The sequence below is a fragment of the Epinephelus lanceolatus genome, chromosome 8, assembly GCF_041903045.1.
Source record: "Epinephelus lanceolatus isolate andai-2023 chromosome 8, ASM4190304v1, whole genome shotgun sequence".
Taxonomy (NCBI): Eukaryota; Metazoa; Chordata; class Actinopteri; order Perciformes; family Serranidae; genus Epinephelus; species Epinephelus lanceolatus.
In genome coordinates this window covers 41,185,880-41,211,832 of record NC_135741.1, presented here as the reverse complement: position 1 = coordinate 41,211,832, position 25,953 = coordinate 41,185,880, and the positions used below count along the sequence as shown (strand labels likewise).

The 25,953-nt window shown below is 41.7% G+C and overlaps 1 protein-coding gene across 3 annotated transcripts in view; it reads left to right on the top strand.

Annotated features, from left to right (window-relative positions):
- Positions 1–25,953, top strand: part of flna (filamin A, alpha (actin binding protein 280)) — a 68,746-nt gene that overhangs the window by 17,931 nt on the left and 24,862 nt on the right. For all 3 annotated transcript variants that reach the window (XM_078170312.1, XM_078170311.1, XM_033629020.2), the window contains exons 3-17: positions 10,854–11,105; positions 12,635–12,732; positions 14,470–14,617; positions 15,434–15,552; positions 15,636–15,713; positions 18,375–18,537; positions 18,680–18,880; positions 21,400–21,537; positions 23,258–23,384; positions 23,470–23,606; positions 23,743–23,939; positions 24,102–24,215; positions 24,372–24,515; positions 24,607–24,730; positions 25,742–25,902. In XM_078170312.1, the coding sequence (XP_078026438.1) occupies positions 10,854–11,105; positions 12,635–12,732; positions 14,470–14,617; positions 15,434–15,552; positions 15,636–15,713; positions 18,375–18,537; positions 18,680–18,880; positions 21,400–21,537; positions 23,258–23,384; positions 23,470–23,606; positions 23,743–23,939; positions 24,102–24,215; positions 24,372–24,515; positions 24,607–24,730; positions 25,742–25,902 (2,201 nt within the window). The remainder of the gene's footprint in view (positions 1–10,853; positions 11,106–12,634; positions 12,733–14,469; positions 14,618–15,433; positions 15,553–15,635; positions 15,714–18,374; positions 18,538–18,679; positions 18,881–21,399; positions 21,538–23,257; positions 23,385–23,469; positions 23,607–23,742; positions 23,940–24,101; positions 24,216–24,371; positions 24,516–24,606; positions 24,731–25,741; positions 25,903–25,953) is intronic.

The window sequence follows — 25,953 nt, the reverse complement described above, 5'->3', positions numbered from 1 at the left end:
TTTTATTTTTCACTTTTATATTTCTATTTTCATTCAAACAATGTGAAAAAGCAGGATTTTATATATATTTGTTTCATTCAAAAATTGTGTAAAAAGAGTTAACTGCTGTGGTGGTATGTTTTAATAAGGTTACCAATAAGTAAAAGATATTTAATAGTTGTCTATTTTTTTCATTACTGTACCCAAAAAACCCAAACCGTGACTTGTGCACCGAGGTACATACCGACCCGAGATTTTTGTGTACCGTTACACCCCTAGTTACACTGTTAAATAACATTTTCGATATTACTAACAGAGGAATGAGATAAATGTTCCGATAGCAGAAGAGCCTGTATCTTTGTGTTCTTGTAAAACTAGCACTGAGACATGGGCTCAACTAACATTAGCCAGCTTTACATATTACGGTAACTTACAAAACTAAGTCAGTTTGACATTATGACCTTTCTATACTACGTGCTACAACTTGGCTCAGCATGTTACAGATTAGCATTCCAACGCAGTAAAACAAGAGACACACCATGCTTAAAAATGTTCATATGTGACATGTGACATGTATATTTATATCTGTAAGTCAGATTCCTTGTATGTGCATACATACTTGGCCATAAAGCTGATTCTGCTGCTTAATTAATTAGGCATGCATGACACTGGATTTTTGCCGTTATATCTGATACACAGATATTTCCCAGTGCATCTTATCCAGTACCAACATATGCACATATTTAATTTCAGAGAACTTCAATGCTCTGCTGTAGTGCGAATAACATATTATTATGCCTGCTCTTATTGTGGTGGCCCACCGGCAGATGCAGACATGAAAAATAATCCTTTTCAAAAATGTACACATCCACTGGGCAAAATAAGAAAACTACGTCAGCCTGAGTTACATGTATTTTCAAACAAACCTGTAAAATTCATCCCACTTTATCAGGCTTAGATACTATTCTCCCTGAGACAGTCCTGACAATAGCCACAACCGGTATAAATTTGGCCTATTTTCCATAATTAAAGCCAGGGTTCCCACAGTCATGAAACTCCTGCAAAAGTTTTGTAATTCAAAAAACTGTTCTTCATGTTTTAATGTTATGTGAAATATGCTCTTTGTATTTGTACTGTAAAAACTAGTGCTGTACTGTGTTACCATTGAAACGTCATTAGTATCATGTGATACACAGCCCAGATGGGCATTGGGTCATTGCCAAGAAAAGGCAAAGAAACGGGCTGTCACATCAAGAGAGAAACAAGTAAAATGCTGAAAAGCTGTTGCACCAGGTATCGTGATCCTGTGATCTCTCCCAAGGAGAGTTACTATGGTTACAACTGATGGGGATCCTGATTAATAAAGAAAAAAAGAAATGAACGATATCCGTCCACTTTATTGGGTCATTGATTCACTTGGACAGGGGAAGCCTGAGGGGCATGACAGCGATCAGCCTTAATTTATTAAGGATTCACTGCATAGGTTCAGGCAAGGTCACAAAACAATTATCAGACATGTCTATAAAATATTTTTTTGTATGACAAGAATCAGATATATACAAACCTGTGGAAATTAGAATCTTAACACATGTTAAATTGGATTGACATTAAGAGGATCTTTTTGAGCTTTCTGCCCCCCAATAAAGGGGCATGGCCTCAATGTTTTTGTGAAGTGCTCGTATGTGCCAGTCTGGTCTATTGATGTATGCAGCTAGTTGGCAGCAGGGGTGTTTAAAAAGCAAGCTGCTTATCCGTAAACGCCTGTGAAGAATGTTTTTAATAATGTACGGCTGTATTGCCTATTATATATAGGCCAACCCACTTTAAACTACTTGAATAAAGTTGTGGAAATGGGGTAAAATATAATCGAAAGGTTTTGAAAAATCATCAGTAAAAATGTTTGGCAACACTGTAAAGTGTCATCTCATTGACCTGTCATAAAAGCAGAAATGTTAATTTCCAACCAGTACCAATGTTTCATTTTAAAGCCTTTATCTGCTGGTACTGTAGTGATCTTATCGTGCAGCTGTGTCATTGTTTTCATTTGTAAGAGAAGGAACAATTCTGTCTTCTTTAAAAAGGTACATGGTGTAGCTTTTTTATTATGACTACTTATCTTGTCAGGTATGTTTGGGCAACTATAGAATGATAAGACTGGTGTGTGTGAGTGCTCAACAGAAGAGTCGATTCAGGAAAAGGGTGGGTCAGCTTTGAATAATCAGATTACTGAACAATTCCTCGAATACATTTTTTTTTCTTACAGTGAGGTTTTGCCTGCAGGCTAACTGGATGTATGTAGGGTGGGGTGGCTGCATGACTCTAATTCACTGTGACCATGTCTACCTGGACTGACTTTCTGTGCCTTGAATTGTTAGATTTTGGCAGCTAGACGGAGTAGGCGAAGATACCTGACAAGATGAGCGTGTCTGACTTCCACCACTGGATGATATCATCTGCACATGGACATCATTTTTAATTGTATGTGTTTTTTTGTGTTGAAAACATTCGGAAAAGCCACAGTTGGAAGTTACAGAACACCATTGTAGCGGCAGCAGCTGCCAACCAGTGGCTATAGCCCGCTCTGTTTAGCTATGTGAGGAGATTGCAGTGAACACGATTCAAAATATCAAACACCAAAACTGCTGGGTGGTGGCTGTGAAACAACCGCTTATGTCTGAAAGTGCCATAAGAGTCGGGCTCTAAGGCAAATCCGCGCTCCATCTACACTTCACTGCTCGGCTTGTTGAGCACAGTCTATGTAATGAATGACTGAAATACCAGACAGATCAAGTCACTTCATTACATTGACGCAGAAACCTTGTAAATTAAATAGCAGAACCCACAAAGAATTATCACTAACTCTGCAGTTCCTTTCAGCTCTAGTATCTTTTAACGCCGTGTTTTGCTTTCCCTGCCCACAACTTTACTGTTTTAGACTACATCCACACTAATACATTTTTGTTTTTAAAATACATAACTATTGCTACATCTATGCCTAGCATCCACACCACTCTGGCATTTTGGAATTCTTAAAACAGAGACCTTTGAAAACGCTATTGACCTTTTTTCCGATTGGAAACTCCAGGATTGCGTTTTAGCAGAAACTGAGACTTCTGATGCAATCACGCAGACACCCACATTCACAAAGTGATTGGGTCTTATCAGTCACACCACATCAAGCCAAAACATTATAGCTAGGTCTACATACCTTTTTTGATTTCCTTCTTGTTTGGGTACTCCATTCCCATTGCCATGGCTTCCTCTGGCAACGGATAACGCCTCCAATACCGCTCTGTCACTCTATTTGCTTTGCAACAATTCCCTGTGTGTTTTCTGCCACTTTGTCAGTCTAAGCAAAGAAATCTTTGGTCTTACTTTTCGCCATCTTGGTAGTATTATCTCAAAAGCAACCAACCAAAGAGACAATCTGCTTCCTGTTTTCATCGGCACGCACATGCCCAGTGTATGTGAATGGTCATGTGATACGCGTTTTCAGGCATGTTAGCGTGGACAGATATTATTTCCAAAACAATGCTAAAACGTGCTGGTGCATGTTGTTTTAAAAACATTTTTTAAAAACATGTTAGTGTGGATGTTAGTTCACTCTCATTGCACATAGCAGTGTTGTTTTTCAGCTAAAAAGCTCTAAAACCCACGGTACACCACCGGTAGTGATGAGGTGGTGAACATACAGGATCATTTAGCGGCTAAAGATATTTCTCTTAAGAGTAGGTGGAGACCAAAACAGAGTGAAAAGGGGAGTGACTACATTCATCAGGTTGCTAGAAACACAACTCCAAATGAATGCCAATGTTGCTACGGTTCTGCTGAATTTGTAAACAAGCCACTGTTTGCTAATGTTTGCCATATGAACTTTATAAGGTGATGATATGTCATTGTGTTTACAGCTTGTTTTTGCGGTCACTTGTTTGCCAAAACATCAATTAACATCAGTTAATTACAATAACAATGCTAAGGCAACTCCCAAGAGTCCTACAACTGCAGCTTCAGTCAACAGATAATAAGAGAGCACTGCATGGACCCATGGGGGGGGCTCTAAACAGTCCTGTTAGGGATGTCATACACATCAAATGTAATCTTATGTTTTCAGAAACAAGATAAAAGTGAGAGAGTGACTGCTGGGCTGAAGGGCAGGGAGGAATGTTGGCCTGAGAGTTAGATAACAGAGTTTAGCCACTTGGTTAGGTCAAAATGATTCACTTCCTGTTCGCTCATTATCATTAGCATAGCTTCCTGTCTGCACAGGCAAAAGAGGACTGGTCAAATGGATACTGAGGATTAGCAGAGAGCACATTCCCATTCAGTACAGTGGTATTCAGGCTATTGCATTACATCAGAGTTGGAAACATGCCCTAACACCCCATGCCTCATGTTCAGACTGAACAAGCAGACATAAAGCAACATATTCTGTAAGTTACTCACAAAGAGCTTCTGTGAGATATTTAAATACATTAAACTGCAATGACACCATATCCTGTCATATAATAACATTTGTTTTTGTTTTTTTTAATTGAAAATGTTCAGTTTAAACCAAGAAAACTGCCCTGGATGATGACAGTTGTTTGTGCTTTGCATACTGTCGTTATGTTACAAGATTTTACCTACAAACAGACACAGTGTGGGTGCCCTTGCCAGAAACAGGTCCGGTGGGGATCTACTTTTCCAGACCTGAATCATATTTGCCAAGCCAAGAACTATCAATTACTCGGAAACCCAAACTCTGCTCTTCTGGTTGATCATAGATGTTTCCAGGAAACAAACAGTTGATTAAAGCTGCCTGGTATTTGTTAAACCCCCCAAATGCATCATTATATGTGATGCCCATGTCCTGCTCTCACCTCCTCAGACTCTTTCTTAGCCTGTCCCTACTTGCCACTCCCGATTTTTCCTCATGTTTTTCATTTTTCTTTCCTTGCCTATCCCTTAAAACTTCAGTTTTTTTTGCCCATCCATGAACATATCTCAGCCCATCCTCAGCGGGTGCTATTGTCAATGTGGGCTTTAAAAATGTCCCACACAGCACTTTTCCCTGCCCTTTTTTTCTCTTCTCTCTCTCAGCACTCCACCCCCTCTCCCTTTTCCTTCTCCTGTCCTGTCCTCCCTTCGTCTGTAACCAGAGCCCAGGGAATGGGAGGGCTGCCAGGATCCAGTTTGCTTCTGCCCTTTTAAGGCTAAAAAACCAGGAGGAACCTTTTCCAGCGGAGGGAGTGAATCGAAGGAGAGGGGAGGGAGGGAGGATGACTGGAAGGAGTAGAAAGGAAGAGGAGGAAGTGTAGTAGCTCCAGTGTGGCTTGTTGCATGGAGTTAAAGGAGGGAGGGAGGAGGGAAAGGAGAGAGAGCTCTAGGTCAATGATTTTCAGCTTTTGGATGTTTGAGGCTACAAGCTGAATTCATGTCACAGTTTGTAGAGCAAATGTTTTGCTGCTTCTTGAGCTTTACTGAAGTTTAATGTCCTATAGTTTGTGTGTGTGTGTGTTTGTGTGTGTGTGTGTGTGTGTGTGTGAGAGAGAGAGAGAGATAAGGGCAGTGTGGAATGTGTGACATTTCCTCAGTGTTCTGTCTGACCAGGATTTGGTCACTCAAACCACTCCTTTTTTTCCAGGCATGACTTGGTCTAAGTGTATGTGTGTGAGCGTGCGCAGGCACCATTGTATTGCACACTTGATCTTAATGTCTGAGAAGTCTGCCAAAAGTAACTTTGTTCAGTATGTATGATGTGATGGTCCCACTCAGTCAGTGCTTTACATTACACATGACAGGCTTAAAGGGATAGTTCAGATTTTTTGAAGTGGCGTTGTATGAGGTACTTATCCATAACCAATCTATTACATGCAGTAGTTTGCTGTCTGTATGCCCCTGTTTGAAGAAGCAGGCTGAATACCAACCCAGAAGCTTAGCAATATACTGCTGTGGATTGGGGTCAGCAAAAACACATATTTTAAACATCTAAAAAAGTCCAACCTTTAACGATCACTATCAGTGTATACTATATTGAAAGCATTTTCACTACTTAACCTTTTCATCCGACAGTGATTTTAGATTTTAGATTTTATGTTGCTTTCATCAAATCCAGACTCCACTGTGAAAAATGGTGATTTAACATAGCTGAACTAAAGAGCTGCTGGTCTACCACTGCATCAATCAGTTATCTTTTTGGTACTACTGTGTGACTTTGGCATCTAGAAGGGTTCGTTCAGATTCGCTTAAGTCCCACAAAAACCCAAACCTACCGATCGAGGCAGTGGAAGACCAGCAGCTCCTGTGTTTAGTGAGCCATTTGTCAATGGAGTCTTGGGGTTTAGAAGAAAGCATAGATGTTTAACTGAAGCTGGTAACGACTTCAGTTTCTGTTGGAACTGGCTGTCTGGCAGAAAGGTAAAATTGTGAAAATACTCAATATAGTATACATTTAATCTATTATAGATTTTTTTAGGGGGGGCTATTTGTAGCTGGCTAAAAAAGGTTTTGTTGCTGACCCTCGTTCACAGCAGTACATCGCTTAGCTTAGTGTGTCGGACTCCAGCCTGCTTCTCCAAACTGGGGGTGAACAGCCTTCTACTGTAGGTTATACATTGACTGTGGATAAGTGCTTGATACAACCCTCCTGGTGTTACTACCTTTAGTATATCTGGCAGTGTCACTGCTGCAACTTACTGCCCTCCCACTCCTCACAGCCCTCCCCTAGCTTATCTCCACTAGCATCTTGGCTAATGTAATGACTTAAGTTCAACGCACCAGTAGATTTATAATAATACCCAGATATCAGACGGCAAGATGGTGCCTATTCCTTCCAGTGGAGTTGCTTGCCTGCCGCATGCGGCAACAAAAGAGTCGAGTTTACGGGTTTACTTCCGCGGTATGTGAGCCACTGAATATGCGCAGTAGTGTTTCTCCTGCTGGCTGCACCTGCGAGTTCCTGTTCAGCTCACAGACTTTACATTGTGATGACGTCATGCATTTTTAAATAGCTTTTCTCTGCTCAAGAAAAGTTTTATAGGGGTGACCTTGAGTTCACCTGGTAGAGTGTGCGCCCTATATAGGTTGAACGCTTTGCAGCAGCCCAGCTTCAATTCTGGCATGGCAGCGTGTCATCCCATCTCTCTCTCCCACCTTTCCTGTCAGTGTCCTAACTATAAAGGCAAAAATGTGAGAAAAGATATTAAAAAATAGAAAAGTTTTATACAAATAAAACCTTCATGGATCAAAAATTCAGAATAGAAAGAGTCATAACTGACCTTGGTTGTAGTTTGAGGTGTCCTGTTTTACAGACGTCTCTTATACAATGGTGGTCTATGGGGAAAATGCTTTTTGGGTCATAGGGGAACTCTTTTTTGGTTAGGCTTAGGGTAAAGCCAAGTTTATGCTCAACGCAGTTGTGAGTGTGCGAGGTTTGCGATTGGTTAACTCTAGAGAGAGAGAAAGAAGGGAGAGAATAAACATGGTGAGATGCGACGAGTGATACAGCATCATTTGTGAGGAGTGGGAGGGCAATGAGGGACGGCGTGTCCACTGCTGGACCCTTCTCCTCTAAATGACCTAAAACACATTTTTGCTTGTCTGCAAAGCAATTCTTGTTACTTAATGGCCACGATATGAATGGATACAGATGTAGATCAATCTGTGGGCCCAGCCAATTTAACAGTCTAGTTCTACAATACTTACAGTGAAGGCCCAGTCACACAAGCATGGTCATTTATTGGTGGATAGATCTGTCTCCTGACATTCTGACAATGTCTTTTATATTTTATTATTATATATCAAAAAACATGAATAAATCTAAGGATACTATGAGTGAGACTTGCTGTGCTGTTTCGTCTACCGCCTTTACAAGATCTCTGGACTAATTTGCACCAGATGTTGTTGTACAACCTGAATATTGTGCAGAACCTTTCCGCCTGCTGTTGCTCCTCTCTGCAACCCCCCTCCCTCTCCCTCCTTGAGATGCTGGGATCAGGTCAGGCTGTGGGTCAGGGGTTGCAATGATGTCATAGCGATGCCACTGGGGGGGAGCTGCAGCTTCGAGCCAAATAGATGAGTCATGGGAGTTTTTGGGGCAGATGGAGCATCAACCACAGACACGCATACTCTCCATACAGTAGTCTCCACACTCTGGTGACTCTGCCTCTATCGCGCTCTCTCACACACACACATTTAACGCGGGGGGGGGGGGGTGGTATGAGTCAGCAGAGGGGGAGTCTGGCAGTCTGTGTCCGTATATGGGCTCCATCGAGCTTGGTGCGCCGTGGTCTGCCGGGAATGCTGGCAGATTCCTTGGATGTTTAGTGGCTTTGTGTGTGAGAGGCATGAATCAAAGAGCAACACATATACACACATTATCAGAGAGTGTGAGTAGATTTATGTCCTAACAGTACCCGTGAGGAGGACAAGCTTGTCTGTTGTCCAAACCTTAGATGATGCCCTGTACTGGGCAGCTTTGCTTCATCTGGAAACTGTAAGGCACTGACACTGCCTGTGTTAAGTTCTATCACTGTTCTAGTTACAGCATTTTGTACAGGCAGAGGTTGGTTCTTGCTTCAACCCTGACTATTTTTGACTTTTGATGGACAAATTATTATTCATTTAACTGAGAGAAAAAATAAGTTTAAAACAATTATTAGTCATGGTCTTTTCTGCTCTTGTTCAAAGGCTGTGGTTGTGCTTTAATGCTGTGGTGGCTGACAGGCTGCTCTGAGACACACCCCAACTTTATCTGATCAGCATTCTGTCTGCAAGTACCAACCTGTGCTACACATGCACCCACCTATCCTATAACAGCCCTTGAGGCAAATTAGTGATATTGGGTTATGTAAGTAAATTGACTTGACTTGACTTGACTATCAGTACCAATGACAGTTTATAGCTGTCAGTTTTATCTCTGTCTTTAGGCAACATTTCTGTTCCCCCTTTACTGCTTTCTGTCACTCCTTTTCAGTCACTCTTTCCTATCTCTTGCGTCTTCTCTTTTTCGCCTCTTCCTCTTCCCTGTCATTCCTGTGCGGACTGAGTTGGCACTCAGTTTCTCACTCAAAGTTCCCATGGTGATGGGTGTATTTTTCCACTGGGAGCAGTTGACATGTCATGTAGCGCAGGATTGAAAGCTTGTGAGCACATCTCTCTGTTGGAGCACAAATTCAGACAAGCAGCCAGCAGAGATGTTGTGGTTGTAGTAATCTGATGTAAAGCATGCATCTCTGTGCATTAGATTAGCTTTTTTTCATGTCTTACCAGCCTTTGTGTCCTGACTTGCTTGCTACTCTGCTCCTCATCTTCATCATGCATGAAATTCCAACCTCCCCCTCCTTTTGGTTAAGACCCCCATTCATCCTGACCCTGTCCTTAAAGTCTTACTGCACCTCAGCTTTCAGACCCTCCTACTGCAGGCCTTTAAAATTCAGCCTTTTCAGTAGCCCCAGCCCCCAACTGCAGCCCCAGCAGTCTTATGCAAAAACATCTTAGAAAAAAAAGTAATTCAGGACCTTATTGTTGTTGAAGTTGAGCTGCTGCTACCAATCACTATTCCAGTCTTGACAACAATAACCAAAAAAAGTTGTAAGCAGCGCTGGAATCTGAATAGCCGCTTGTTCGTAAGCGTTTGTTATGTTGTTTTCTCAGCCTCATTCTCTTCTCTGTTTTTATGCTTTCTGCAGCTTTATCAGAGTGTTGAAACATCTGACATCACACAGAAACTGCCATCTGGACATAGCTACTGTCAGAAGTGGGAGTCACACATTCCTTTTAACAGACCTTTAACTTTTCAGATACCCCGCAGAAAGCTTAAAACCTATAAGCACCCATACATACACCCTGGATAGCCATCAGCACCACGCCTCAAATTCTTACAAGAACCAGGACATTTCCTCCTTAATGTTCTAATCACCATAAACTAGGAGACACAAATGCATTGCTCCACCCTTTCCTCCAGGATGGACCTGAGCAATCAGGCCTCCTGATCAACTGCTTCTTGTGCAACGTGTGTCTGCACGATGTGGTGTGTATGTTGGGTGCTATGTGGTTCTCTCCCTCATGCCTGGGCTAGCTTCTGGTTGCATCACTTACTCTTCTGCTTGCAGCAGAGAGGGTGGCTCTGCCTGAACACAGACAAATGCCTCAAATGTTAGAACAACCTGTGACTAGATGTGCTAGTTGTGTCATTCTCTTGCAATATGAACTGGTATGGTGGATTACATATAGTATGGAGCTGCAAGTCTGTCTAGTTTGTTGTTACACATGTTTTCTAAACGATGGAGCAGGAGAAAAAAAAAAACGATGGTCTTTTCTCAGACTTAAAGGGCCTTCATACAGTACATACTGGGGACACACATTTATCTTGAAAAGCCATGAAAAGTGCATTTTGCATAATATGTTATCTTTAGTACTTTTGATGTGATTGAAATCTGCACAGAAGGCCTCAAAGTACCATGAGGGAAGTCAACATAAATTCACTCACTATCTCTCCCCATGGTCCATGATTTCAAGGCATGCATCCCACTCCGCCTTAATGAGACATGCATTAGATAGCAGATAACAGAGACACTCCTGGGGGAAATGTGGACTTTAAAGCACACATGATTAGCTACTAGTCCTCTCTTCTGAAACACTGACGTTTCAGTAGTAGAGAAAGGATCAAACAATAGCTTCCTCCAGTCCACTGTTGTTTGTGCTGTTTCTATTTTGAAGGAGGGCTGCATCTTAAAAATGATGTCTTTTTTAAATGATTGTACAAAAACAGTTCTAAATAACAAGCATCTGTTTGTCCTCTATGATTTGGATGTCCATTTTTCAAGATTGTATAAATGTTTAAGCATGCTAATATGACTGAAAATCTACCCTCTGTGTCTTCCTCTGAACTCCAGACTCTAAAGCCATTGTGGATGGGAACCTGAAGCTGATCCTGGGTCTGATCTGGACCTTGATCCTGCACTACTCCATCTCCATGCCCATGTGGGATGAGGAGGAGGAGTCGGATGACGGCAAGCAGAAGACGCCCAAGCAGAGGCTGCTGGGATGGATCCAGAACAAACTGCCCGAGCTTCCCATCACCAACTTCAGCAAGGACTGGCAGAGCGGCCGGGCCCTGGGTGCCCTGGTTGACAGCTGTGCTCCAGGTGAGGGAGTGTGTGTGCATGTGTGTGTGTGTGTGGTGTGTGTGTGTGTGTGTGTGTGTGTGTGTGTGTGTGGGGAAACACTGACCTGTGTTTCACAGGTCAGTGGAGGTGAAGGACTAGAATGTGTAGGTGTGTGTGGTGTGCACAGAAAGGGTCTGCAGTTAACACCAGCCAAGTATTAAGTGCTAGAAACGCTCATCTCTGGAGGATACGTGCTCAGTCAGGGTCACCTGAAACATTCACTGACAGCTGTTTGAGGAGATGACATTTTAAAGGGATACTTTGTTTTTTAACTGGGGTTGTATGAGGTACATATCCATAGTCGGTGTACTACATACAGTAGATGTCTGTCTGTATGCCCACAGTTTGGAGAAGCATGCAGTAATACCAACAGTTTTAGCCATCTAAAAAAAGTCTCACCTTAAAAAAATCTGTATCAATATAGGTCCCTGTTGGAAATCGCTGTCTGATGGTGAGGTAAAGCAGTGGAAATATTCTAAATTTAGTGTAGACTTAAAATGATATTGATAATGATGTTGCTGTCCCCATCCACAGCAGCACATTGCTTAGTTTCCGTGTCACACTCCAGTCTGCTTCTCCAAAAAGGGGGTGTGCCGACTGTCATTTACTGTATTTCAGGCACTAAGGATAAGTATCTCATATAACCCCACTTCAAAAAATACAAACTATCCCTTCATTATCTCCGTTTTACTCAGTATCTGAATGTATTTTGCCTCCCAGATGTCAGTACGCCTTTTAGCATCATTACTGACTGCACACAACAAAGACTGACAGCTGGTGATCTGAGGTCAAGTCAGGGAAAACAGAGCATAATTCTCATCTGGGCGAGAATAAAAACTGAGGGCAGGGGTGATGAGCTGAACAGAGTGGAGAGGAGGGGCAGTGCTGAACCTTCCCATTATGGTCCTGTTAAATTAGAAAAGGGTGGGGGTGAGGAGGCAGAGGGGAGGAGGGATGTAGATGAAGGAAAGTGAGGCATAAAGGAGGTTTCTGTTTACATGCTCAGGATGTTTGGCATACCTGTGGATCACCAACAGCCTTGAGCCAGAGATAAGGATTCAGCAAGGGCTTTTATTTTCCTGCAGCCAAAGATTTCCAACAGTGTCCAGAAATAACAATAGTCAGACCTGAGAGTCAGTTATGAACAAGTAGATAAAAACTGCTGACACAGTTTGCCAGGATATGTGATAATGAAGGAATATAGTAACATCCAATGGGTGAATTCAAGGGCAGACATCTTGATTATGAGCCACAGAGACAGATGTAGGTATGACCCCACACCTAATCACTGCCACTGATTCACCTTCAAATAAAGATAAGGCATGTTTGGTATTCTGCCCGGATCTGCTGGATGGTGTCAGGGCTGTAACTTTGGAGTCAACATGCTGGCTCCAAAACAGCTTTAAATAAAGTTTAGATAGATTTGGATAGAATATCATTATATTATCATGATATGTTTTAGCCTACTGTTGAATGATAATCTAATTCACCTCATATCTTCTCTACAGGTCTGTGTCCTGACTGGGATCAGTGGGATCAGACCAAACCAGTGGATAACGCCCGCGAGGCTATGCAGCAAGCTGACGACTGGCTGGGCATCCCACAGGTAAAATAAATACCAATATAGGACAGATAAGCTTCTTTTGAAATAAGAAATACGTTATTTTATTAATTGTAAAAGCTAAATGCGATTTTGCAGTTAAGTATTATTTATTATTTCTAAATTTATTTTTACAAGGAAAAGTGGATTAATGAACCTTTTTTTCTTCAAAGCAGCTTTATTAGTAATTTATAACCTGTGAGATGATTACTGCATGACTTGGTGTGTACTGATGAGGTGTGCGCAGTGGTCATGTTCAGCAAAAAAACAAATCTAATTTCTGTTTTTGAGATTTTTTTTCATCTTACTTTATAATGATGAAAACTCTGTCTGTGGGTGTGTCTGTGTGTCTGTTCCACGTTTTTCTCCTCACTGACTTGGTCAATCCATGTGAAATTTGGCACAGTGGTAGAGGGTCATGGGAAGATGCGAATGAAGCAATATTACATCAATTGGCCAAAGGGGGGCGCTATAGCAACCGATTGAAATTGCAAACTTTGAATGGGCATATCTCATGCCCCATATGTTGTAGAGACATGAAACTTTGCACAGAGATGTCTCTTCTCATGAGGAACAAATCAGCCTAAGAACCCATAACTTCCGGTTATATAGATTTTCCGCCATTTTGAATTTTTTGGAAAACACTTAAAATCGATCTCTTCCTAGGAAGTTTGACTAATCTGCATGAAACTCAGTGAACATAATCTAGGGACCAATATCTAAGGCTCTCTCTTGGCAAAAGTTGGAAACCTTACTAAAACTATGCTGTACATAATCACGGAAACTGTCAGTGTGTCATTCTGTCAGTCAGTCATTCTGTCTGTCCTATGTTTTTCTACTCACTGACGTGGTCAATCTATGTGAAACTGCACATAGTGGACGTGGACGGTTACGTTGTGACCTGTGTCACCACGGCTAGCTGCAGCCATTTCTCTCAATACTGGACCAATTTCAAAAATTGTCGTTCCCACGAGTCACTTACACATAAAGACATGGGAAAATAGGGTCGAGGTTGAAAAATATCAGAGTTCACCTTTAATACTACAGGACTGATTTGAGAGGTGAGTTTGTTTGATAGGTAAAATCACCATCCTGTATGAGACAGAACCTAATACTACAAGAGTTTCGAGCCTCATGGTACAGTGTGCTTACTTGTGCATCAAGAAAAGAATGAACACATTTTAATTTTATCCCCTTTAGTGTTTATCCATAATGAATATTCAACATTTCATAGGGAGATTTTCAACTTAATTCACCAAAGTTAGTTTTTCCCTGCTGGTTCTTGGGCTGGGTCACTCTGGTGAAAGTCTGACAGTGTTGTGTTGGCATGATTAGCACAGTGCTGGCAGCTGGCACAGCATAGCGTGCTGACAGTTGGCTCTGTGGTCGTCGCTGTTTCCGCCTTCAGCTCTGTTTCAGCTAAGAATCTGGCTTTGTCCCTTCCCCTGCTGTCTCTGTGGGTTGTAAAATCAGACAATAAGCCTGTCTGTATGAGTGGCTGTCGGCTGGTTTGCGTGTGAGTCTGTCTCAGGTACTTTCTGAGCTGAGGAAGAGGTTGGTATGTGGTTTTGATCTACAAATCACAACACTGCTTGGTTGATTTTTGTGGGTAATAGTCTCCATGGAAACCAAGTTAAGCACTGTGACAGGCTGTACAACTTCTCTTCCATTAGCAAATACACTAACAAGGAAAAACAGCCCTTTCTTCTGGAAAACATTTTCCTTCTTTTCTTGGCCTCCTAGGTGATAACCCCTGAAGAGATTGTTGACCCCAACGTGGACGAACATTCAGTCATGACCTACCTGTCCCAGTTCCCCAAGGCTAAACTGAAGCCTGGTGCACCTCTACGACCCAAACTCAACCCCAAGAAGGCCCGCGCCTATGGGCCAGGTACCAACACACACAAACACCCACACATCTGAAGCTTCAACAAGGAAACAAATGCAGTTGTGTTGAGCAGAGCAGCTGGATCAGTTTAGAGCAGGAAGGATTTACATGTTTACAGCCGTGGACCCAAAAATTGTGAGCTTGTCCAAGAGGTTGAACTTATGCAGTCAGAAGCAGTTAAAGCTCATCCATTTGCAGTAGATTGATCTGGTTACTACCTGAAGGCTGTATTTACACCAAATCCAGTGCTGAGGCGAAAACGCCACCCCCGTTCATTTGAATGTGGGTAGTGCATCTAGGCTGTGGTGGTGGAGCTGCAGCAGATGCCATAAAAAACAGTTAAATATTTTATTGATAAAAAGAAATAAAGTATGAATTAACAGGTAATGTGTACTATCCTACAAACGAGGGCCCTTGCTTTGTTTATGTGTGTGCATCACTTGTCTTTTGTGGCAGTGAAGATGTAACAGCAATTATAATCAAGAAGAATTCTACAGATCTTTTAAGCCAACATAAATACATTTAGCAAAGGAAAATACTCAGTTTCTTGTGGTGGGGAGATTGGCTTTCTCTCCACCCTCCACTCCCCTACAAATGGGCCCTTTAGTGACACTCCCGCACTGCCATACAACCCTGCGGCTAATCCCCAAAACACCAGGTTTGGTGTGAATGCAGCCTAAATGTAACACAGATGTTAGATAGCATGCATTAATTATGTATCTTCAACCTTTTCTGTGTCAATCCAGAACCATATATGTTATATAAACTACACATTTTATTAATGTACTGTCTCCATCCTTCCACCTCTCCTCTCTGAAGGTGTTGAACCTGTTGGGAATGTCGTGATGAAGAAGGCTGTGTTCACTGTCGAGACCATCAGTGCAGGAATGGGAGAGGTGCTGGTTTATGTGGAGGACCCTGCAGGACACAGAGAGGAGGTGAGCCACTGCTGATTTTTGGCTGTTTGGTTTTTGGTCATCATGGCATTCTATTTCATTAACTTTTTAAAAATGTCCTCCAGGCTAAAGTGACGGCCAACAACGATAAGAACCGCACCTACTCTGTCTTCTACATCCCTAAAGTAACAGGCATGCACAAGGTAGGAGGGTTTTTTTTAATGCAAAAGACTGATCTCACACTGTTAACAGTGTATGCAATGGATGATGGAAGTCAGTGGTGGAGAGTGAATGAGATCATTTACTCAAATACCTTACTTAAGTACAGTTTTGAGATACCAGTATTTCCATTTTATGCCACTTTATACTTCTACTCCACCACATGTTACAATGTGTAGGACTTTCTACCTCTCTACATTTATCTGACAGCTTTATTTATCAGTTACTTTGCATAGTTTGCATGTTATACAGTATAAAAAAGTATAAGGCATGGATACACAACATGTCAGTAGGCCAAGGGCCAGTTAACGAACAAACATCACTGATATTTATCGCATAGAATTAATATATGAGGCAAATGCAGTCACAGCAGCCTCAGGCAGGTCTATGCAGTGTTTCTAGGGTTTAGCCTGGACCCCAGAACCTCCCCTGGGCCTGTCCTTTCTTTTAATAAACATAACATAACATAATAAACTCTATTTTGAGGCTGTAACCTTGCTCTGGAACCTTGTTTACACTCATAGTACAAAAAAATCTTAATCTGTTAAATTTCAGTGAGAATTAGAAAATGGTTTGCAGACAACCCTGCACTGTATTGTGGACCACATTAGGGCCACTGGCCATAAGTTTAGTGTCAGTGCTATAGGATGCATTGTTCTAGGAAAAAATAATCGAGTCCTTACAGTTTTATTTTTTAGAAAAAGTGAACAAATCGGTGTTATCAGAATTAGGGCTGGGCGGTATACCGGTTCGTACCGAAAACCAGTATTTATTTTCGTTATGATATGAATTTTTCATATACCGCAATACCGGTGAGCAGAACATGCGCGGCGGGAAAGTGTTTCAGCGGGGACCCATTTCACCGCTGCACACCACAGGCGTGCTTGAGCAGGCGACAGTGAGAGCATATAGAAACGTTTGGGCAAGAATGGCTGCCGGAGAGAGTCCTGAAAGTGAAGCAACTGTACACGATGACCCAGAAGAACTCATACCAAAAAGAGCATTGTTTCCCCTATATGCAACTAACAGCGGTGCACCAACGTTTACAATTCTCCTCTGCCCTCTGTATCGCGCACGGCGGAGTTTCGCCCCGATGCGCACACACACACACACAGACAAAGCACGCACACACAGGTGAGCACACTAGAGCACGGCTCGGGCTGCATTTTCCTGACCGAAGACGACCCGTCCCAAGTCCGAGACAGTTATAACCGAGCACAGCTAATGGAGCGGAGCCTGTGTTGCATTCAGGCGTTGTCAGGTAAATAACAAATTCCGGCACTTGAATAGGCCATAGCACAACACAGCAGCATGTCAAGTTGGCCGAACCTGAGCAAAATACCGTGAAATACCGTGAAACCGATATGATTTTTTCTTAAAACAATGATATGAAAATTTTGTCATACCGCCCAGCCCTACATTCATTTTCGACTGCTTTACATAACACACAGCCAACTTGAACGGCATCAAGCTGTGTGTCAAAGCCACAGAAACCACACAGATGTGAACACTGAAGTGTGAAAACTGCAAAGAGAATTAAAGGAACTGAGAAAAAATGTGAATGCTGCTCTTCCATACAAGAGACGAGTGAATGACACAGCTCTAGCACATTCAACCTGTGATGGACACATTTATATGACACAGTTGTCAAAGGTTAATCTTTGGCTGTCACTGTTATGGGAGACTCCAGTCTGCACTTCATTGAAAAACAAGCCTTTAAAACTTGGCATTAACAACCTTTAGATGTCCAAAATCTAAAATGATATCTGGTCTCATATCACAATTTTGGTACAATATTTATACATTGGCCAGCTCTGAATAGACTCATATTATTGTTTCCTTATGTGGACAGACTTCCAGTCTGGCTGGATTGAGCTCAGCCTGTCAGCATGATCAGTGCCTGTCGTCTTGATTCAGTTGTACACTTGAAACTTTAAAACACCTCTACTTGCTTTCACATTTGAAAAACAGCGATCTTTTGCAAGAACATGTTACTTGTTGAAACCAAATTGTAGACATGCACAGTTTGATTATAAGCGGTTGAAATACAAACAAAATAAAATCTCTGTACTGCCAGGTCAAACTTTTCTTTTTTTTTTTTTTTAATCAGACTGATACTAGGTTTTGATTTTGATATTTTTATATATTTTCGTCACTTTCATTTATTTTTTATTTCCCAGCAGTATAAAGGAAAAACATTTAAATGATATAGTTGTTAATATTAATGGTACCTGGACCTGAATAAGTCTTGCTGAAATCAACACCTGTCCATTATGAGGTGATGAGCTTCCCAGCTACTCTTGCTAGCAGAAATGACTGCGTTTCTTTCAGGTCTTATGGTGTCAACTGAAAAACAAAATAGGATTTAACAGCGTCCTGCAGCATACTTCACTGTCCCAGCAATCCCACTTTTAGTTTCTAGGCTTAAATGTCTTCAGACAGTCAGTGATCAGATACAAAATAATTTTATCACTAACATTACTGTTCACAGCAGATAAGAGAAAATATTAAAGACTTCTAATTCTTCTAAGGTCTTTTTTTTAGAGAGAGAAACTGAATGAACTGACTGTTTTTTTTTTTTAAAAATACAGGGTTGACTTGAAAGTTCTAGATACTCAGTTCCCTCTCTCCTTACTGCTTTGTAGGTGACAGTGTTGTTTGCAGGGCAGCACATCGCTAAGAGCCCCTTCGAGGTGGAGATCGGCATGGCTCAGGGGGACTCCAGCAAGGCTACAGCCCAAGGACCAGGCCTTGAGCCCTCAGGAAACATTGCCAACAAGGCTACTTACTTTGATGTCTACACAGCAGGTAATTACATGGGCAGTGTGTGAGTGAGGTTTTACTATCATCAGGTTAGAAGTCTGCATGAATATGTTTTAATGTGTGCTTTAACTCGTGCATTTTTTTACCAGTTCCTGAGTGCCCTCTTCCTTCTCTTGATTTCTCTCAGGTGCTGGTGTTGGCGAGGTGGAGGTGGTCATCATGGACCCTGCTGGTAAGAAGAACACAGTGACTTGCAGCATAGAAGACAAGGGCAACAGTAGCTACCGCTGCACCTATAAACCCACCCAGGAGGGCCAGCACACCATTTATGTCACCTTCGCAGGTGGTCAGATCAGCAAGAGTCCCTTCACGGTCAACGTGGGAGAGGGTAAGGGTTACAGATTATTCATTAGAGAAGTATCAAGGGAAACTTTCTTTGTAAATGAATCTATATAGGATGTTACTGAAACATTCTGTGTTAAATGTTTTCCCCTGCAAATTACTAAAATTACATCAGTGAAGGTCTCAGCCTTTAAAGACTATCAGATTTAACAAAGTCCACTGTAAATCTTAAAGGCCAAAAGAACATTTTAAATCCTTTAAGATGACCTATTATGCTCATTTTCAGGTTTATACTTCTATTTTGGGTTTCTACTAGAACATGTTTAAAAACCAATAAAATAAAATAAAATAAAAACTTCTAAACACATGACGTGTTCCAGCAGGAAAATAATATTCTCCCCGAATTTGGATCAACATATGCAACCAAGACTGAATATTTTCCCAGTTAGCTATAGCTACATGTGGCAGTGCATCCAGACATGTTTCAGCAGGAAAGTGATCCGAAATCAAGGATAAATTAACAGCTTCAGCAACCAAAATTACATATCTCCCTGATATTAGCATGTAGCTACGTGTACGTTAGCAGTGTACTTGCAGCAAGGGAATGACTGCAGTGGAAAATAGCAGCACTGTCTCCTGTTAAAAATCACCAATAAAAGCTTCTAAACACAACGGGACATGTTCCAGCAGGGATATGATCCAAATTTAGGAATGATTTGACAATATCAGTAACAAAGATTACATGTTTCCATGGCATTAGCATGTAGCTTCATGCAACAGTGCACTTGAAACTGGGAATCACTGTGTAAAACGACAATTTCTCCCATTAAAAATCACAAATAAAAGCTTCTAAACACAATCGGACTTGCTCCAGCAGGAATATGATCCATAATTGGGGACAAATTTACAAACTCTGCAACCAAGTTCACATGTTTCCGTGATGTTAGCATGTAGCTACATGTAGCAGTGTAGGCTACCACACTTGCATTAGAGTGGATGGAGCAGATGACCATATAAAGAAATCTGTCACAATCTGATATCATCTTGCAGCCAAAATTTTAAAAACTTGGATACGGAGTATTCAAAGCAGTCTGAAGCCTGAAGCTTGCTTACTTAAACATTTACTTCATGATTTGAGACTTGAGAAGAGCATAATGGGTCCACTTTAAATAATTGCTCAGCCTGCTGTATTTTCTTCAGTCGTATCTGATGCTTTCTGTCTTTTCCTACCACTGTGCTGGATGTCGTGTCCTCTCTCCTCTCTTCCCCCTTCCCTCCCTTCTTCTCTTCGATAGAGGCCTGGTGGTATCTGTCCTCTCTCTGGAACAGCCTCTTCCTTCTGCTGTCATTTCCTGTTTCCTGGGATCTCTCTTGGGTACCCACTGTGTGCGTGTGCGATTGCATGCATGAGTGGATGAGCTGTGTGTTTGTGTAGATATTTGACCGCTTTACTTGTGTGGTGTGTGTGCCATCTGCCTCTAAAGCTCTAGACTTCAAAATCACTCGGTCATCAGATCCATGAGGTAATACGCGACTAAGAAATTTACAAACATGTTCTCACATTTTTATGGAAGAATACCTCCACTAAGCTGCAGTTTGTTTTTGCCCAGGAAAGGGGTGCCTCATTTCTTTTAGCTCACTAGTGGTGTTCAGTTTACACAATGACACAATTCACAAAGAACTGTACTTGTATTGCATGACTAGCATTGTTTAAAACATAGCTTTTGGCATTAAGAATCAGGATTTTAAGGAATTCAAATAACAGATATGTGGTAATTAGCTTTGGCATTCTGAGAGAGACACAATCTTAAAATCGCATTGGGTGTGTCCATTCAGATAACTTGTATAAAACTACAGAATGCTTAAGGAATTGGAAATTGGAATAGCAAGTTTGTTGTAGTTTTTTTTGGGGTTTTTTCTGATCACATTTCTGTTTAACCTGGCAAATAACCTTATTATATACAAGATACAATTTTTCTCTATTTTTAATGAATTATCATTGGTTATAGTGCCTCTGCCAATTATACCACACCTGCAAACGTCACCTGCTTAATTGAAAAAAGGCTTAAATATAATAAAATGGAAACATATTTCTCCTCTTTAAGTGCCAAGTCGTCCACTTCCTGGAAAATATCTTGATCTCCTTTCAGTTGCCTCTGTTCCTGTGGGGTTTCCTTTGCTTCCTGCAGGGCATCAAACTGTGACTCAGCAGCTCCTATTTTTTTGTACAGTTTTAATCAGGAGATACTCCACTTCCTGTGTGAGACGAAACACTTATTTCTTTAACTCTAGTCTATGAGTTCACTCTGTGGGATAAGATAGATGGATAAGAGGCACATGAGGAGTGTGCAGGGCAGGAGGAAGGTGGGAAAGGACAATTGAAAAGCACTTAGCTTTCCAGGGACCCTTCATCGTTGGGTCATCATCGTCATTGTTGATCTTTTCATTATTCACCCCTCCCAACTGAAACCACTGCTGAACTCACACATCCGCATCGCGTTGGAATCAGAATAGCCTCTGTGTCTGTTTCTCTCTGACACTTTGATTTTGTGTGTCTCTCCACAGCATGTAACCCCAGCCTGTGCAGAGCTAAGGGTCGTGGTCTGCAGCCTAAGGGCCTGAGGGTGAAAGAGACCGCAGACTTCAAGGTTTACACCAAAGGAGCCGGCACTGGAGAGCTCAAAGTCTCCATCAAGGGGCCCAGTGAGTTGCACTGCAAACACCAGTCTTGGTTTTGTTATGGCAGATTGATTTATCAACTCCATCTATGGTAACACATCACTTTAGTAGAGGGCTGATATGCTGCAAGTAGGTTGTGAAACTGATTAAATTGTGAATGCAGTCCTTGGATAGACTTCAGAAAATGACACAAACCCACAGAGAGTTATCAACCGATTCAGCAGTCCCCCCCAGCTTTACGGAGGGCTTTAGCATCTTTCAGCCCATGGTTTTGATTTTATGGTGCCCTGCTTAATTGTTCATCTTCGTTCATCGTTCATCAGACCTGTTTCCAGCGGCGGCAGCAGCAGCAGCAGCAGCAGCAGCAGCAGGAAGGTGTTTTCAGTGAAAAAATTCCCAGCACCAAACTGCAGACAAAGTTAGCTATCAGCTGGTGAACACTGTGGAGCATTTAGTGGCTAAAGAGACAGATTTTTTTTTCAGGAGTTGGTGAAGACCAAAGCAGAGCTATGAGAAGAGTGAATATTAGAATTAAATTTATCAGGTAGCCAGAGGCAATTTTCTCCCTTTCTCCCTGTCTAGTATGTAAATTAGCCACTGTTTGCTAACAGGTTAGCCACTTACATTGCTAATTGTTTTCAATGCAAAGTAGCTATAGCCTGCTAAAAAAAGTTCCTAGAAGTCACTAGAAGCCATAATGTGCTAATCTCAATATGTGTCCATAGAAATATGAAAAGTTTGAAAGATTAAAAACATTTTCACAAACCTAAGTCAACCTAAGCTTAACAGACTCTTACTAGCTTTATCATTAGTTGCTGTTATTATCATCATTCAAACTTTTATCACCCATCAATTCATGGCTCCATAAGGAAGGGTAGTTAATGTCCACCCAAAAGTTGCTAGATTTTTCCCTTGTCTCTTTTTCAGAAAGAAAAAAAGTCAGTAAAACAGTTTTAAAATTAGTTAAATCTAGCAAGAAAATTGCCAAGTTGGCAAAACTGGCCATATCAACTTCGTAGTCAGCTGAACTAAGTTTTATGCCTCTGCGCCGGCAATAGCTGTGGCCAGAAGCATCATGTTTGCGGGTTGTCTGTCTGTCCCGATGCTTGTGAACATGGTATCTCATTAACGCCTTGAGGAAATTTCCTCAAATTTGGCACAAAGGTCCACTTAGACTCAAGGATGAACTGATTGGAATGTGGTGGTCAAACATCACTGTGACCTCACAAAGAATTCATATGCTAATTATGGCAAAATTTCACACAAATGTCTCATAGAATGAAATTATGAAGTAATGACATTTTATATACAAAAGGTTTGAGGTGAACTTGACTGTGACATCACAATGTTGTGCAAAAAACATTTTCACAACCATGAGGCAGTAATTTTAGTTTTAATATAACCCAGAATCACAGGGCTTTACAGTTTCTATGTGTATGACCTCCTCTGTCCATAGACCCTCATTTCAGATGAGGCAACGCTCTTTAATAGTTTAATACCAGTCATAATATTGTGTTTCACTTGTTTCGTTGCCTCAATGACTCAATTTATGTAGGTCCAAGCCTCATAAACCAAACTGAAAGCTGTTTGCTATCATACCGTGGTTGAAATGATCATGCGCTGTCAGTGTGCTTATAATATAGTCATGATGTCCTGCAAACAAGAAACAATCAGTTGGAATTTTTTTAAACTTGTCTCCTACAACTGGCAGTTAAGAAAAATTGCTTTATATCTGTGTTTACAGAGGGTCTTGAAGAGCCATGTAAAAGGAAAGATCTCGGAGATGGTGTGTACGGTTTTGAGTATTACCCCACCACACCTGGAACTTATACCATCACCATCACCTGGGGAGGACAGCACATCCCCCGCAGGTAGACACACTGGCATGGGAACAAATACTACAATTGCACTATATTGACTTTGTGATTGTGACTGATTGCTCTCTGCTCCATTTAGTCCCATTGAGGTCAAGATTGGCGCTGAGGCCGGCCAGCAGAAGGTGAGGGCCTGGGGTCCAGGGCTGGAGGGTGGTGTTGTCGGCAAATCTGCTGACTTTGTGGTGGAGGCTGTTGGAGACAACGTCGGTACACTGGGTAAGTAAGCTAAAGAGATGGCAGAGATCACATACAGTCAAAGAATCCTCAAAGTCTGTGTTCTAAGTATCTAAAGTTTTATCTTCAGTTACTTATTGACAGCTCCTTCAAGATGTTTGTTTTTTCCCCTGTTCAGGTTTCTCTGTAGAAGGTCCATCTCAGGCCAAGATCGAATGTGACGACAAGGGCGATGGCTCCTGTGATGTGCGCTACTGGCCCACAGAGCCCGGGGAGTATGCAGTGCATGTGCTCTGCAACAATGAAGACATCCAACATTCTCCCTTCATGGCTGAGATTGTCAACCCACCAGGCAAAGACTTCTACCCTGACAAGGTATACACACACCCAGGGATATGTGCATTTCCATGTTGCGCAGCTGCAGAACAGGCATACAATTTACTTATTAGTTATTTCTCTTAATGTGAAATTAATTTAGTCCTGTCGCTGTAAATGTATAACTATCTTCCTAAAGCTCCATGAATGGGTTTCTTCCAGGTTAAGGCGTTTGGTCCAGGCCTTCAAAGCAGTGGTTTGGCTGTTGGAAAGCCCACCGAGTTCACAGTTGATGCCAAGCAAGGAGGAAAAGCTCCTCTTAAGATTGTGGCTCAGGTAGGGTTGTGTGTGTAATAGCATATGACCTGAAATTTTGCATGTGTCAGATCTTCTGGTCCTGTTTCATCCCTTGAAACACCTTTGTCCTCATGTTCTAAACCCCTCTGATTGATCTGTTCCACTTGTCTTATTGGTTTTTTCACATCTACACAGGATGGGGAAGGTACTCCTGTGGATGTACAGGTTAAGGATAATGGCAACGGCACATACGCCTGTACTTACACCCCACGTAAGCCTGTAAAACACACTGCCATGGTCTCCTGGGGAGGAGTCAACATCCCTGACAGCCCATTCAGGGTAAGTGCACAGACATATGTTTAGAGAAGTTTTACACAAAGGGCATTTTATCACAGAAAAGTCTCTCAAGCTATTGTGTTTTTGATCCCAGATGAATATTGGAGCAGGCTGCCATCCGAACAAGGTGAAGGTGTCAGGACCTGGGGTGGCCAAGACTGGCCTCAAGGCCTTTGAGCCAACATACTTCACTGTTGACTGCGCAGAGGCTGGTCAAGGTAAAGCTACATAAAACTGTTGCATCCTTTCACACAGTGAATCACACAGTATTTTATACCACTGCATAACTGATGCTTTATAAAGCATATAAGTAGCTTTGACAGGAGATCTGCAGTGGGGCTCCAATAATCAACATTCGCTCATGTGAAAGACGTCACTTGCAGTTACAAAGCTCTTTTTAGCTTAACATGGCAATTAAGCATCCTTCACCCCATTGGTTTGGTTTTTGGGACTGCAGCTTCAGCTCTCATTGTTCCAGGCAGCTGTTTTTAGCAAAAACACTCAATACACACGTTAAACCCACTTTACACTATTTGCTCAGCACCAAAACACAGATAGACAAAGTTAGCAACTAGCTAGTGCAGAAAGTGGAGTATTTAGCAGCTAATGAGCTAGATATTTTCCTCAGGCATTGGTGGAGACCAAAACAGTGAATATTCAGCTTTTATTCTTCTGGTGGTCAGAGATATAGCTCCAGATAAAGCTTAGGCATTCTCCATTTTTTCATACCTTCATACTGACATTTCACCGGGGTATACAGTATATCACTGTATTTGTGTTAGAAGAAAAAAAAAGAGCTCAGCTACTAATGACAGAAGTCACTGTAGTATGTATGACATTGTCTAGCCAACACAACACTGCTGTGTTTCTAATATGCAATTAGCCTATTTAGACAAGTCATGCTGGGTTAAATACTTATGGCCCATAGAGTATGAATAGATAGAAAATAAGCGCCCCTCTTACTGGTGGACCTGATGACTCTTGTTGCTGCAGCAGATACGGACACATCAGTGAGCTGAATGGAAATGATGTGTTGAATAAGATTAAGAAGATAATAAACTGCTTTTTTAGTTGGAAGATGTCATGTCAAGATAAAGTTTTCCAAATAAACTGGTATATACGTATCTTCACTCAGGATGAATGTTTATGTTGCTCTGTGTCTTTTGAATGTGTAAATAGGCTTTTTTTTTTTTATGGACGTTTTATAGACTTTTGTCTCCTGCCCTCAGGTGACATCAGTATAGGAATCAAGTGTGCCCCCGGAGTGGTGGGACCTGCAGAGGCCGACATCGACTTTGACATCATAAGGAATGACAACGACACATTCACTGTCAAATACACTCCTCCTGGAGCAGGCAGCTACACCATCATGGTCCTGTTTGCTGACCAGGTGAGTTTGAATCATGCATTGTTTCCAGTATGAATGAGAGCAGAATTTGCA